This window comes from Pararge aegeria, chromosome 18, assembly GCF_905163445.1.
Source record: "Pararge aegeria chromosome 18, ilParAegt1.1, whole genome shotgun sequence".
Taxonomy (NCBI): Eukaryota; Metazoa; Arthropoda; class Insecta; order Lepidoptera; family Nymphalidae; genus Pararge; species Pararge aegeria.
The window spans coordinates 13,942,260-13,958,675 of NC_053197.1; the positions used below are offsets into that span (position 1 = coordinate 13,942,260).

The 16,416-nt window shown below is 35.7% G+C and overlaps 2 protein-coding genes across 2 annotated transcripts in view; both read right to left on the reverse strand.

Moving 5' to 3' along the window:
- LOC120631545 (xanthine dehydrogenase/oxidase-like) overlaps window positions 1–726 on the reverse strand; it is a 44,461-nt gene extending 43,735 nt beyond the window's left edge. Inside the window, 1 exon segment of the mRNA XM_039901174.1 lies at window positions 679–726. Within this exon segment, the coding sequence (XP_039757108.1) occupies window positions 679–721 (43 nt within the window). The 5' untranslated portion in view covers window positions 722–726.
- Window positions 727–4,088: 3,362 nt separating this feature from the next.
- On the reverse strand, window positions 4,089–15,518 carry LOC120631773 (xanthine dehydrogenase-like). Its single transcript, XM_039901451.1, has 16 exons — window positions 15,476–15,518; window positions 12,664–12,833; window positions 11,937–12,097; window positions 11,072–11,505; window positions 10,763–10,986; window positions 10,590–10,692; window positions 10,391–10,518; window positions 10,030–10,320; window positions 9,636–9,923; window positions 9,053–9,552; window positions 8,494–8,677; window positions 8,148–8,343; window positions 6,395–7,158; window positions 5,842–6,034; window positions 4,861–4,971; window positions 4,089–4,159 (listed from the first exon to the last, which is right to left on the reverse strand). Exons 1-16 carry the CDS (start codon window positions 15,516–15,518, stop codon window positions 4,089–4,091), a joined length of 3,861 nt encoding a protein of 1,286 aa, XP_039757385.1.
- Between the last annotated feature and the right edge of the window lie 898 nt (window positions 15,519–16,416).

Below are 16,416 nucleotides of genomic sequence, written 5' to 3' on the forward strand. Positions count from 1 at the left end.
CACAATGCGAAGGGATTTAGGCCATCGCGGATTGGTGGACCAAAACGCTGACCCAGTGCGGATTGGTGGACTTCACACGCCTTTGAGAACGTTATGGAGAACTCTCAGGCGTGTAATTTTACCTTATGATGTTTTCCTTCACCGTTGTAGCAAGTGATTTTAATTCCTTAAAACGCACATAACTTAGAAAACTTAGAGGGTATTCGAACTCAGCCCCACGAAAGTGTAGTCAAAGTCCTACCCACAGCGCTATCACCACATCTAACTTATTATAATTTACTTTATCTATTTGATATGCCTAGCAATTAAAATCTGTCGTTGACCTATGGTTTGCTTTTATCCATTCAGGGGCTGTTTTTAAATAACAGGTCGTCAAGAAAAAAAATCCTGATACCAAGATTCTACTGAACGAAGAAAAATTGACGATTTCAGCTTACATTTGAAGGAATTGTGGTAAAATCGACAAAAAATTTCGTCCGACATCCGAAAGGTTGTTTTTAAAGATAAATCAAACTTTTAACTTCCTTTGGATTATATTAAAATAATATACTACCTCTACTTGCATTGAAATCCATACAAAAAATTATCAGCTCTATATCAACATGTCAATACAAAATTCATGAAGTCTTTTGTTTTCTCAAACTCTCTTTTATGTAATTTTACAGTTAAGTAACTCACCTTCATATTGGGTTCCATTTATCTTGAAAACCACTTTCGCCATTATATCGAACCAACAGGAATTTCAGAGGTATGTTGGTTTTTAAAACTTTATAGCACTGCAGAAAATGTTGAAAGAACAGATAACAAAAACTTGAGGTTGTAAATTGTTTAACTAAAACTATTTAACGTAATCTCCGCGTTAAATTATAATTTTTACTGGCGAGCGAAGAGTTAGTGGTAATCGGTCTGACGAGGTTGTCACAATGGTACTTTGATTCGAAAACACGCGTTTATAATGTCAGAGTCGATGTATAATAATGATATATTACACAAAATAGAGGCTGTTATATGAATAACTCAGCAGAAATCCTTCATTTCGGAAACATTAAAACGAAACCTAGAATTATAGGTATTAGAAGTCTAAGACTAGTCATTTAGGCATCATCGTCATAGTTCAGGCAAACCCCTTTATTTCTGCATGTCTAGCTCGTAAATAAACACGACAATGTGTAATTATCAGTGAAAAGAGTAATAATTACGAACTCCCTGACGCAGCAGTGAACGTTAAGCCCGCCAACCCGTATTGAGGCAGTGTTGTGGGTTTATGCTCTAAAACTCTCGCTCATATGAGGAGCCTCTTTCCCAGCAGTAATATGTTGACAGGTTGATTTTGATGACTACCTTAACGTATACTAAAACCGGTAACCGTTAGTTGAAAAATAAAGGTTAAGAATCAGTACACGCCAAAGCTACAGAAATGATGGTTGGTTTATCTTCTGTCGAGCAGCGTAGAAACATGTATTTTTTTTGTTTGAGTTACAGAGCCAAAATAGGCTTCGTTTTAGCCCAAAAAAAAAATTAACTCAAAACTGTGGGTGGTTAAAAATGACGTTGAAATAGTTACGCAACTTTTTATAACTATTCGGACGTAACGCCAAGTTTACTGACAAAGGGGTAAAAACAAATGGGTTCAAGTAGTATCAGCCCGAAGTCATAAAATTGGCGGAAACCCACAGAGTTCAGAAAATACAGAACCCTCATTCCTCCTTTTATTGCATACAGTGCATTGTTCAAATCAGTGAAAACGCCCCGCGCACGTCTCACTTTACACACGTGGCATATTGCTAGCTCAAAAACATTTCCCTTTCTTCCCATTTCATGGTAAACGTTAACAACATTAGAGGTAAAATAATTACTTTGAACTGCTAAATGGAATGAAGTGACGAACCGTCTGTTCGAGAAACACTACTAAAGTGGAGTGGTTTTTATGCTATATTTTTAGACGTTAATGGATGTTCTTAATTCGCTGTATAAACCAATCCCGTGCCTAAAGTTTTCCAATATTCTCCTGCAATGTGACGTCAAATTAAATCAAACAAAAATAATACACATCAATTATTATTTATTTTCTTAACTATATTACGTGTTATAATAAAATCACCTAATACAATTATAAAGCCCAAAACTTAAAATGAACTTACTCTACAAATATTATTTTAAATGGTTGTAGCTTTAAATTTCAGTTAAAGTAAACATTAGTTCGATTTTATGATGTTTGATTTAAGTTTTTCATGTTTATTAGTTTCATAATTTTTATTTTATTCTATGTTATTGTCCTTTTTAATGAATATGTTGTCATTGTTTACTCGCGAGGATTCAGTGACGACGAAAATAATGTGGCTGGCTGAAAACAGTGCTGCGTTTTTTAGTATGCAGCTATACTGAGCCAGCTTCTTTGTCATTTTTTTTTATACTTTAACAAATTTATGACACAAATGTAACATTTGTGTGTCAATAAAGACGATTTTTCTTTCTTTTTTTTCTTTCTATAAATAGGTAGTTTTTCTTGTTTTCAGGATGAGTAAGGAAGTTTAAGGAATATAAATATCACTTTCTTTAAGCGGTGAAGGAAAACATCGTGAGGAAACCTGCATGCCTGAGAGTTTTCAATAACGTTCTCAAGGGCGTGCGAAGTCTACCAATCCGGACTTGGCCAGCGTGGTAGACTACGGCCTGAGCACTTCTCATTCTGAGAGGAGAACCGCAGGGTGATTACGTATCTCGCGACAGGCTTGCGACAGGCGTAAATATTGCAATCACTGCTGTCAAACGTCACTTTTGTTTATTTATTGTATGGAAAAGTGACGTTTTATGTTCGATAAAAGAGTAGTTATTTGTTTCCAGGATAAATAAGGAAGGCAGAAGTTGCCAAACATGCAAATAAATCGACGTTACAAAAAAAAATACGAAAAAAATTATTAAAAAATAACGTTTTACGTGTATTATTTTACGTTTATTTCGGATAAAATTCCATAGCTTGGAACATTTATCTATGTTTTTTTTGGATCATTAAACTGGTACTGGTTATCATGAGAATAACATAAATAAAAGAGGAAGACAGGAGATTGAAACCTTCTAGAAATGACCACAGCATGCTTAATTAAAATAATCTAAAAGGTCAATTAACAAAATAAAGTTTAAAACTGAATACCTGCAATACTATAAAAGAAAAGTGATGTTATAAAAGTAAAACGGAAAATAAATTAATTTAAGCTATGTAAGTAAATGTTAGACATGTTTTTTGAATGAGGTTAAAGCACTAAAAATGTCACAGTTGTTTCTAGAAGCATTTAAAAGTGAGCATATTCGAAAGACAGGCGTACGTTGTTCTGCCTTGGTCCGAAAAAAAGGTAAATGAAATGGTTTCCGATTCTGCAGGCGACTACCCGAAAGCGGTACACAAAACTTATTTACTGTCTTATTAACTGTTTTATAAATTAAAGTTGGCCAAACCTATATATATAGATAAATAAATAATAAATAAATATACTACGACAATACACACTTCGCCATGTAGTCCCAAAGTAAGCGTAGCTTGTGTTGTGGGTGCTAAGATGACTGATGATTTTATTTTATAAATACTTATAAAATAAATATAAACACCCAGACACAGAAAAACAATCCTGTTCATCAAACAAACATTTTCCAGTTGTGGGAATCGAACCCATGGCCTTGGAATCAGAAAGCAGGGTCGCTGCACACTGCGCCAATCGGCCGCCGAATTATAGATATCCAGATTCGAGATTCGAAATATCTCCGAATTAAGGTAACTACCGTCTTGAGCAGTTGGTGTGTGTACCAACCCAGTGCTCCATATATGGATTTTCCTATTTATTGCCTAATATTCAAAATACTGTTGGAGCTTCCGCGCATCCTGCTCATCATTGATGCAGATCTTTTTCTCATGATTGCGTAAAAGTCACCAACGTGATTCTCCGCAATTTTGCTTCGTTATTAGTGGACTTGTCCGATTCAGATACTGAGAATAAAAAAGTAAAGTTGCTGAAACGGTCGCTGAATTTCGAATACTGCAAGCAATATTTATGTACACAAATACCTTGAGGCTGTTAGTTGGCGCGAAACTTTAATTACATCAGTACAAAATGTTCAACTTTATGTTCAACTGCCGTAAAAACATTCTCCGCTGTACATGGTATACCTGGAATAGGAATCAAATTTATTCGGTTGAGTTGGGTTTTAAAGTAACGATGAATGCATGTTATTGGCGTTCGATTGGCTCAGCGGGCAGCGATCCTGCTTTGTGGGTCCGATTCCCACATCTGAAAAATGTTTCTGTGTTGAATGTTTTTCAGTGTCTGGGTATTTTTCTGTATATCATATATATTTGAAGCGGTGATAGCTCAGTGGGTAGGAGTTTGAATTCACTTTCGGGGGGCTGAGTTCGAATCTCCGTACGCACCTCTAACTTTTCAAAGTTTTGTGCGTTTTAAGTAATTACACTTGTTTCAACAGTGAAGGAAAACATCGTGAGGAAACCGACATGCACGAGAGTTCTCCATAAAGTTCTTAAAGGTGTGTGATGTCCACCAATCCTGGCCCAGTGCGGATTGGTGGTGGTGGAGTATAGCTCAAACCCATCTCATTATAGGAAGTGCCCTGTAGTGGGTCAGCAATGGGTTGATATGTTGATGATGAATCCTACTAATATCGTGAATTCGCAAGTTTATTTGAACAATATATCAAATCATAAAAACTATATATATATGCTTATCACTCTTTCACGCGGAAGCTACAAATTAGACTAAAATTTGGAATAACATAGATCATCAATAGGAATTTTTTATCCCGGAAAAATGTACAGTACCGCGGGCATCAGCTAAATAAATTGTGGCGTCAAACCTATATCGAGCCACTGATCCGGGTAGCCCCCCTCCAGCCGCGCGCTACGTATCGCCTCCCGAAACGCGTGTAGGATTATTGTCGCAAGACAAAACGCCGGTTCACCTGTAGCTGAAAAAAACGTGCTTGTCTTTATCGATTCAATATGATTTAAACTGAAACACATTATTGCTGCTAATTCACCCTGACTTAAAACCTCGCATTGAATAGAAACTTTTACTACATCAAATCTTTAATTGACTGCGTAGATATACGGAAATGTCTTAAGGTCTGGTTGGTATCAAAATTATTCCCAAGGTAAAACAAGTTTGACAATCTTCCTGACGCGGCGGTGAGCGCTGCTTTAAGTGGGAGATCCTGGGTTCTATCGCCGGTAGTGGAAATTTTGGAATTTATAATCTCTGAATTTTCTCTAGTCTGGTCTTGTGAGAGGCTTCGGCCTTGGCTAGTTTCAAGCCTAACGATAAAGACGCTCCGCTTAGCGATTTAGCGTTGCGTTACGATGTCGCGTAGAAATCGATTAAGGATGTGGGTTATAACAGGTTACATCTTAGACTGCATCATCACTTACCGCGAGCCCACGCACGCGCGTGTTGTGAGGGTTGCGTGCGTGTGTTGCGTGTGCGTGCGTGTGTGTGTGTGTGTGCGAGTGTGAGGATGTGTGGGTCTGTGGCATCATAGCTCCCGAACGAAGGTAGTTTAATTTTTTTTGAAAGCAGATTTAGTTGTTGAGGCTTTTTTTAGCTATTTTATGTGAAAATCGCTCAAATATGGCTACCGTCACTAAATGGCAGATACATGATCTTTCGAAACTTCCTCAATATGGGTATTAAGTTAAAGGGCTTGACTAAAAGAAAACTATACACTACGATAGATTCCAAATTCAAGATGGCGGCCAACACAAATGAGCGTTTTTTTTTTGGTCCAGTACATTTTACATTTCAACTTTTTAATTTTTATTACCTTTTACCTATTAGATACCTTTAGACTGAAGTAGTCCGTGTTCATTACCAGCATTTCTGCGAAAGTAAATTCTCATATCAGCAGGAATATCTTTGATACCCGGCGGTTTGTACGTCCATGTGCGGTTTGTGAGCAGTTCTCCTGTTGATTGGTCGTAGACGAGGTTTTCTGATGTCCAATAACCTAGACCCATCACGAATGCACCTTCTATCTGTACACGAACAAAGATTTATTTTTTTAAGTGCAAATAAAAACGAAATTCGTAAATCCTTACTAGATTATTTTAGTTTACATTGTTTTTCTCAGTAAAAATTTAGTGAGAGCGTAATCTGTTTCGGCAAGGAAAGATTAAGGCCTTACGTGAAACTTTTTCCATTAAAAAACTTGGTCACTACTCTTAAATGTTAATATTTACCTAAAAGTTAAAATAACCACTAGCAGTCTCATAAAAAAACATTGTATACAGTATTTGTAAATTTAGAAAAGTGTTGCAACGATGCTCAGTAAAAGAGGATTTATTGTCAACACATTTATTGTTTTTATGTATGAAAACTTATGTATTCAAACTTGCCTGACCAACGTCTATAATAGGGCTTAAACTTCTTCCGGTGTCTTCAAGTATGTCTACTCTTCTCACGTCGTGGTTACCAGTTAATATATCAACTTCAAGTTCTAGGGCACAAACTGCATAAACATTATACGGCTTTAGATCATCTTTAGCAGAATACATATACGTAGCTTGTAAATCAACACCCTCCTCATATGCTTTGGCAATAAGTTCCTCCCAAGAGTACGTACCTTTTGCTTTAATCGTTGCAAACCTTTCTAAGAGTATTTCACACGCTTTTTTAGTAGCAAAAGCGACACATTCGCTTCCAATACTTGCACCGGTAACCATTGCATTCGGTGATATTAAACTTGTGCTCGGCTTTATTCTTATTTTATCCAAGGGTACTCCTAATACAAAAGCGCACACTTGTGCTACTTTTGTATTCAACCCTTGTCCCATAGCTATGCCACCATGACAAATGACCACTGAAGCGTCCGCGTGATAAATTGACACTACCGAGTTATAATTTCCGAAGTAATAAATTTCGAATGTCATAGGCATTAATTTCAAAGCTCTTTTCATCCATCTGTTTTGTGCATTGAATGTAATTATTTCCCCATTTCGTCTATCATATTCGGAATCGGTTTTCAATTGATTAATCATATCAGGGAAAGGATTGTTTTCAGATTCCATGTTTATAAGACGTACTTGTGTAGGATCCTTTCCAATGTTATATGCTATATATTCCATTATATTTTCTATCATTGCAATGCCTTCTGTAGAAGCTGCGAGGTTTAGTAAATTAAGTTATAATTTTTAATATTACTAATAATTACAATAACTAACCTGAATAATCTATAACAGTGCAACGTGCCAAAAAATAAACCTGCCAACGTGCTATGGAAAGGAGCATACTAATTATTAAACTCAAAGATAGACACAGAAACGCAACCATTAGAAATAAAACCAAAGTTATTGCAGCGTAACCTATAGCAGAAGCCAGAAATGGAAATGGGCAGATCACGGCGCACGTGCCCCTAAAAATAAATGGACAAAACGCACATCTCTATGGAAAGGTCCAAAGAGCATTAGAAAACGGGGTCGATCAAAGATACGATGGGCAGATGAAACAGAGAGTGTGGCTGGCGAGAACTGGCTTGAAAGAGCGCTAAACAGAGCTGAGTGGCAAAAAATGGAGGAGGCCTTTACCCACAAGGGATTTCATAACTCAACTTGTCAAAAAAAAAAATTATCTAACGTAACAAATTTGCAAAAGCTTATATTCTTATCTATATTTATATTTATTATGTTTTTTTTTTTGTTAATATTTTCAATCAAGGAATAATAAAAGGCTTTTTTATTTTATTTATTTACTAAGCCTGAATAATATCAATAAATTATTATGAAATACTTAGTTCAAAGGCTAAGATCAAGGAATGTCCCTTATTATAATTACAAAAATAGTTGCACAATTTTATTTTAAAATGCACATAAAAATTTTGAACCTGTGACTCTCTTGCAATCGCGGCCTGAGCGCTTTGACCACTAAGCCACGGCTCTCCAACTCCCGATGCCAAAATTAGTATATGCATTTATATCAATCTTATAGCGACTGTGAGGCCATAATTTCGGCATCGATGCAATTTTTATGTGCATTTGAAATTTATAAATTTAATATGAAATTTATAATATTTCCTTTAAGTGTACGCAAAAATACTATCAAAAATTATAGAATTATAAAAAAAAATGAAAAAAAAATGTTTGTGATACTTACATGGTGACCGGCAAAAAGTATTAGATGCGGTATCTGTGATAATGCTATTTGATTCAATCTTCCATCGCCTTGGATCATAACAACTGTAAAAGTGGGCAATTGTTCTTCCTGATATATTTTCATTAAACGAATATCCATGATCTTGATGGAAAGTAGTTTTTAAGTATTGAATAACGCCTTCTCCATTGGCCCCTACCTAAAATTTTTTTTTTTCTTAACTGGTTATTTTTGTACAAAACCAATAAGATAGAAAGAGATAGTAGAACAATGGAAAAAGCGGCCACATTATAAAAGCAATCTGTTAATAGATACATTGTGGCAGAAGGAGAACGTTCTATATATTTACCTCGAATTTGCTATTTAACGGCAATCTCTTTCCAATAGATTTCATGTTAGTTATTAGTGGCAACACAAATCTACAGGGTTTTCTTTCTAAATGAGCAATAAGTGCTGCAGCACATGCTATCTGCGAAGATCGAGATATTTTACCTCCATATCCTCCACCCAGTCTACGGACAATTACGTTTATTCTGAAAAAGAAAATATCATCATCGTCATATCAACCCATTACCGGTCTACTACAGGGCATGGGTCTCTTCCCACAATGAGAAGGGGTAAATGCCGTAGGGCACCACGCTGGCCCAGTGCGGATTGGTGGGTTTTTTCACCATTGGGTATTTTTAGAATCCATTTTCCTAACTTGTCTTAGAAAGAAAACAATATTTTCATTACTTTTTAAAGGGAGAGTATGTTTTAAAAATATGAAAAACAAGTGAGTTAAAATAAATTAATACAAAACCAATTAAATGAGATTCTCCTTAAGTCGATGATTAATTATTTTTTTTCGTTATAAGACAAGTAACAAAAAATTCAGTTTATTTGCTATTAAATAAATTTATTATTACCGGTTCACTGGAAGGTTAAGGCATTCAGCAATAGCAACACTTGTCAAATCCAACCACTGACACGATGAATAAACATCTAAACCATCTTCTGTGGGGATGGCTACACATGTCTGGAGTTCCATGTAATGGTGATATTGGCCTTTTAACTTTAATTCTCCGCTTAAAACATATTTAACATCATTTCCAATATCTGTTGGTTCTATGATTTGATTGTTGGACATTCTTTCATGCATTTCTGGAGATTCAAGTACACTATCTATTGTTAACAATGGTTTCTTGCTACTAACTGAAGAGTATAGTATTTTGACAAGCTTTGCAGCTTTTTGAGCAGTCTGTTCCCGATTAGCTATAATAACTCCAGCTGGTTGCCCATAATACATTACTTTCCCTGAACATAGAATTTCTTCATCGACATCCATAATTGGAATTTTTGAAGGTGTAAAGCTATTGTTTCCTGGTATATCCTTGGCAGTATAAAATCCCAATACTCCAGAAACATTCTGAAAAGAAGGATAAAAGTATTTAGCAAAATTTTGAGTTTTTTCTTTACTATTTCATGTTTATTAAGTATATGGGTACTTACAAACGCTTGATTAGTATCAAAACCACTAATGATATTGCCAGGGTTAATATCAGTTGTTACAAATGCACCAAACACTTCATCACTCATTGCCGGGATATCATTTGAAAATTCAGCCTCACCAGCACATTGAACAATTGCCTCTAATTTCGTGACAGGTTGGTTTAAGGGCCATAAACTTTCATCCGTTTCAAAACTTTGACTTCCTTTAGAAACATCTCTTTTGAATACTTTCCCCCCTGATTTGAATCTTGGATTAATTTTTTCTTCAGGACAAAGGTACAGTATCGCCTGAAGTGTAATAAATTTTAAGAATATTATTATTAATATGAATATTATATAGAATATTTTGATTTAAAAATTGCGTTGCCAATTGTTACTTTGAAAGGATACTTGCCTTGTAATACAGACAAATCGAAAGCATTTTTCTATATTCTGCTGAAGGTTCAGGTGGATTTTCTTCAGGTTGCATCTCTTCTTGAAGACTCCTTAGTACTAATTGCAATGTTTCATTAGTATAGGGATCTCTGCCAATTAATATTGTTTCAGTTCTGGCCGCATGTATAAAATTTTTTGATATGCCTCCATAAACTAAAGTAGCACTTTCAAGGAGCTGAGAGTTGTGATGGAATTTGAATAGAAATCCAGCATTGACTATGGCATGAGAGTTTTGAGCTCGAGGCATGATCTGAAACGTATTATGAGGGTAATGTTATTTTTAAAGTTTTTCCAAAATACTAGGTTTATTTGACTATTACCTTGTAGGTTTTAAGAGAACAGCATTGAGATAATGGTGGAAGAATTACATTTACAATAACTTTTCCATTCATATCCAACTTCAGAAATTCCGTGAGTGCCATTGTGGTGTTCTTTCCTACTTCTTCAGCTATAATACCAGTTAATTATTGCATCTTAAGTTTATTTTTCAACTTTATAATTTAATTTAAAAAATAATACCTATGGTCACTACTCCGCCAACAGTTTCGAACATTAGAAACAAATCCGATTGAAATTCATTATTAATATGTTTTAACATAAGGTTTCCACCTATTGTCCCAATCTGTAAAATAAATCATCTTCCAATTCTCTATACTTAGCAATAATTTTTAAGACATTAAAGCTACTCTTACATTTCGTACTGGAACATGAGCTACTAAATCTAAATGGTCATGAAGTTCTTTTAGATATTTAAAATCATCAGTTGATGTCGAAAGGTCTTGAAAAATTCCCATTAATTCCGACAATGATATACCAGCTCCCAAAATTAAGTTAACATCAAGAACATGTTCTTTAAGTTCGTATACACTAAATATATCTATTATGTTTGATGGATAATCTGTTTGTTGGTTTACTCCTGAAACAATGTTATTTCTATCATTTACTTTCAGCTTTGATTTAAGAATCATATTTTGTAAAAATAATGAATATAATCTACGTGCCTTGTCCAGTATTTCCTGCGATCAATTTGTAATTTTTATCACCTTGCATTGCTTTGAAAACATCAGCTAAAGAATATGCTTTTACCCATCTGTACGCTGGACTGTTAACCATAAACATCTGACTGTTAAGGTTTTCAATTATACACCAACTGTTATCAAATTTATTTTTAAATAAGTCAATGTTTTTGCTTAAGATCTTTTGGTTCGTACACTTGTTAATAGAGCAGTTCTTTAAACAATCCTTAGTACAGGACTTCAATAAATGTAAATCTTCTAAGTCAGCAACTTTATCAAGTAGTGTTTTATCAGCATCAATTGCGAATGATTTAAAAGCTTCAGCAATTGGTCGGTAGCCAGTACACCGACAAATGTTACTCGCAAATGAGTTTTCCACCTCCTTAGTTGTCAAGTTTTTGTTTTTCGACATGTAGAGACTGTAATAAAACTTTTGATAAAATTGAAATTTCGCTATTCTCACTTTATTCGTTAATAACAACTCTGCAGTATTTTTTGCTAATGCAGGTATGTCATAATATGGTAAGCTATAAGAGGTGCTATTAATTTTAAGTTTGAGGTGTCCTCTTCTTCTTAAAACATTTGGAATCCTCCTAGATGTAGTTATTACCGTGACCTCAAAATATTGTAAATATGCGTGTGAAAGGCCTACATGTGTATAGAATTTTTGAATTTTTAATTTATTAAAACCTGATGAGTCCCAAAATTTACTTTTAGCTGCGCACTGACCGCTCTCAAAATTTAAAACATTTTATGACCAAAAGTTTTATGGAATAAAATACCTTCCCAGAAAATGTTTGGGAAAATAGAAGAATGATAGTAAATGAAAAGACCATTTTTGTCGATTTACCTGTACATGCTCATCACGAAACCCGGAGAGCAATATCCACACTGAGTTCCATTAAAACGAGCAAGCCGTTTTTGAATTTCATGATAACCGGTCCTCTCGCTACCAATGCCCTCTATTGTTGTCACATCCCATCCGTGACACGATAAAATTGACACCAGGCACTAGAGAACGAATATGAACCAAATGTACCTCTATTAATAACAATCACAAGATATATTATTATAATCTTTGTGATAATTTGTAAAATTTATATAAAAAAATCTCTGGTTTTGTCTGGCCTGGCTAGAGATTTGATATTTCAGTTCGTTCAATACAATGTGTTTTATGTATCTGCAATACCTTGTTTGCCAGTTACTATGTTCAATTGAAGCCTGAGATTGCAATCATAATACCTATTAATTAAAACTCTAATTCATAATATTAAGTCAGTGAACTGTAGAGAATTTTGGATATCTAGATAGCCCTCTGTGTTGAACGCAATTTTAATCTTTTTAATATACCCTGCACTTTTTAATAAATTTTATTGCTCCAATGATAAACTTAATCAAAGTATATAAAATTAGTTGAAGAAACTGCTGAATGGCTTGAAACAAAGCACTAACGAAAAATATCCAACTTTCCGCACAATTACATAAAGGACCACATTCCAACAACTGTGTTAAAAGAAATATTTTTATCTTAATTTACCTACAAAAATGAACAGATTAAAAAGGAATTGTAAGCTTACAGAATTGACAGCGAAGGTTTTCACTTCATTGCTCGGTGGTAGTGCTGCTTGGATGGTCACCACACAGGCACCACATCCACCTTCACGGCACATTACTTTAGTTCCGCGAAGGTGGGCCACGTTCCTTATGTATTCATTGAGAGTCACATCTGGGTCGAACTTTCCATCTACTGTATTGGGAATAGAATCCATTATTCTTAATTTTATAAATTTTAAATGTATATGAAAATGTTCGGAAAAGAAAGGATTTGAACCTGCAATTCTCTGGCAATTACGGCCTTCGCGCTGTGACCACTAAGCTACGGCTCTCCAACTGCCGATGCCGAAATAAGTATATGCAATTATATATATGTCTTAAAGCGACCTTATCGCCATCTAGTAGTAAACATTGTAGTTTTGATCTACTTTTCAAAGGTCCACTGATCATTAAAAGAAAGAATTGAAAAATAGGGCGACAAAAGAAAGTCAACTATGCGTTTTTATTTATTTACGACAATTGGGAAGCATTCAGAAAAGATACAAAACACGGTAGCAGGTAAAGCGTTGTGTTTATATCTTCTTTGGACGCAGGTGTATTGAAAGTATCTATTACACGTATAACATTGCCAGAACCATTTATTTGCTCTACAGGCATTTGTTGGAATATCCCGTAGCTTCCGCTTATACGTATAATTTCCGTAATAACGTGACATTCAAGCCTTCAGTAGCAGCTTATTACGTTCGGAAATAGACATGTTCATTAGTATCACATATCCCTGCTGCAATTACGTTTACGTTTGTTATTACGTCCCAGTTGCTCCCAATTAGGGAGACATCACTTCTAAATACTTATAGAGAGTGGCGAGTGAACTCAACTTAAAATATTATGTGAGCTACAATTTACTTGTTTATACTGCGTGATAAAAGCAATCTCGGTTTTGAAGGTAGTCGTTTGAAATTCAGTCAACTTCCAAAGCTTTAATTAGTGTGTTCTACATTGATAGCTTAGTGGTTAAGGCTTCGGCTTTCCTTTCGTGGAGACCGAGTTCGAAACCCGGCATGCACCACTGCCTTTTTGAGTTATGCGCGTTTTAATTTAAGCAATTTAATTATAACTTGCTTTAAACGGTGAAGGAAATAATCGTGATGAAACCTGCATGCCTGAGAGTTCGCCATAATTTTCTCAAAGGCGTGTGAAGTCAATCCGCACTTGGGCAGCGTTTTAGACTACGGCCTAAACCCTTCTCATTCTTAGAGGAGACCCGAGCCCTGTATGAGTGTTAGTTGAGTAGGAGACGAGCGGAACCAATCAGAGTTACGTGGAAAACCATCGACTATTAACAGAGCAACACTTCGCAGGGTATGCAAGGTACAGGTCCTACAAAGTGGCGTACTGTGGCCAGCAACCTGGGGCGCAGGTGTTAAGCTTAGCGTGCCAGTAATTAACTACACTGGCAGCCACGCTCTTCAGACCAGAACACAGCAGTGTTGCTTGGAGGCAGAAATAACCATCGCGGTACGGAGCTCTACTACTACCAAAAGCCTATAGTTTTCTTTGCTTTACTGTTGTATCTTCTATTATATGTGATCCCAGTGTCACGATTGATCAATGGTGGTGGGTATTTATATCAAAATACCCACCACCTCAATGTCTTGAACATAAATATCTGGAAAATATAAATAAATAAATAATATATATACTACGACAATACACACATCGCCACCTAGCCCCAAAGTAAGCATAGCTTGTGTTATGGGTACTAAGATGACTCATGAATATTTTTATGAATAATATACATAAATACTAAGAATACTTATAAATTACAGATAAACACCCAGACACTGAAAAACATTCATGCTCATCACACAAACATTTTCCGGTTGTGGGAATCGAACCCACGGCCTTGGACTCAGAAAGCAGGGTCGCTGCAAACTGCGCCAATCGGCCGTCAACAACGTAATATGAAGTTATAGTTATCAAAAGTTTAATTATTTACCCACTTTATAAATTTACCGTAACACGATGCTCTTTCTGGATGAAACTCTAAACTTATTTTAATTTTTTTTATGTGTTCCAACTTAGAGATAGGATAGTTTATATCTCATATTATTTTATTGCGAATTATTTGTTTATTAAACTTACAAAGAGTCGTAATTGTCTGTTAGTTCGACAAGATTACAACAGATGGCGGTATAAGTGGACTGCCTTGCGGCTTCCTATGTTTCGATTGATGTCGCCTGTCATATTAATCGGCGCGGCGGTGCACCAACGCCGCGTTAGCCGGTGCGAGATCAACATTTCAGCATTCGAGACCCCAAAATCCATCGGTTCTAAGAACCATGTACCTAGTCGATTGCCACCTCAACTCGACTCGTGTAGCTATGTCGGTAACTCTTGTTCTACATATCTCCTCATTCCCGATCACGTAGTTTTCACATTCCACGTAGTTTTCATAGTTCTTACCAGCACCCGCTGCGGGATCGTCAGTTTCCTTCTTCTTCTTCTTCACTTCTCAGCTCCCTTATTAGACACATGGGTAAAGACCACGTTCGGAACCTAAAGTTATCACTCAACACGCATTGTTTGCCGATTTTGGTCCTAAGGCACTCCGAGATAGTACGTGTACGTCTCTTTTTCTTTCCTTAGTTAGTAGCTTTTTCTCGTGCCCATATGCCAAAATTTACTTCGCCAGTGTCATTTAGCTTGGAGAAAAGAAGCAAGAATGGATATCCCGAGCGTAGCTCTCTCCATTGCCGGCAGAGTGATTCTTAACGCTTAGCTAAGCAACTATGTTTCGTTCGACTACGATTGATTATACGAGTACTAACTTACCTTTATGTTCCTTCCCATTTATTTTGAAAACAATTTCAGCCATATTATTTTTAAAAAATAAAAAAAAACACTTATGAAAACCAAATTCCGCCCACCTTCGCATCAAAAAGGCTGAAATGCCTCTTTCTAGCACAAGACATGCTTATAAAGTACTGTCTGGATACAATCAAGTACTATCGGTACAAATTAAGCATTAATAAGGGATTTTGCATGAGCAATTGAGTATAATTGATAATTTAGTTACCTGCAGACTGCATGTTGCATTGCACTACAAAACCTCTGTCATTATTTAACCGACTACGTATAAGTTAAAGATTTTTTTTTTTATGCAAGTTTATTATAAAGCTATTTACACTTAACTAATTTTTAATTGCAGATTCTATTTTTTTTTTTAAAAGGTCCGATGGATCTGGTCTGGTCGATAGCTTAATGACATGGTTGCTTGGAAGCATCCAGCTCTTGAAAAAGAGTAACTGCTAACCGGTAGTAGAGTCACTACAAACAGACATACTTGACATTTCAAAAGGTCTTATATTAGGCTTACTTAAAATAAATGAATTTAGAAATTTTTAATTTAGGGTCGTTTTGACACACCTAGCAGCACAAAAAAGATTTCCGCTTGCGCAGACGTATTGTGTCATCCGGTAATCTAGCTCGCGTCTCTTCATCCACATCTGGCGGGTTGCCGCACTGGTGAGGGTGATTTAAAATGGTTAATGTTGTATGGGAGCTGTCACCACAAATAATATTAATTCGTTTTTTTTTTTCGATGTTTAATATGTTACTTGGGATTAAATGGCTTATATTTTTATTTTAAATTGCGTTCTTTCGCTGGTATAATTGCATCTTTTAGTCCATACTAATATTATAAAAGCAAAAGTGTGTCTATTTGACGGCCGAGTGGCGCAGTGGGCAGCGACCTACTGCGCCACGTGCTTTCT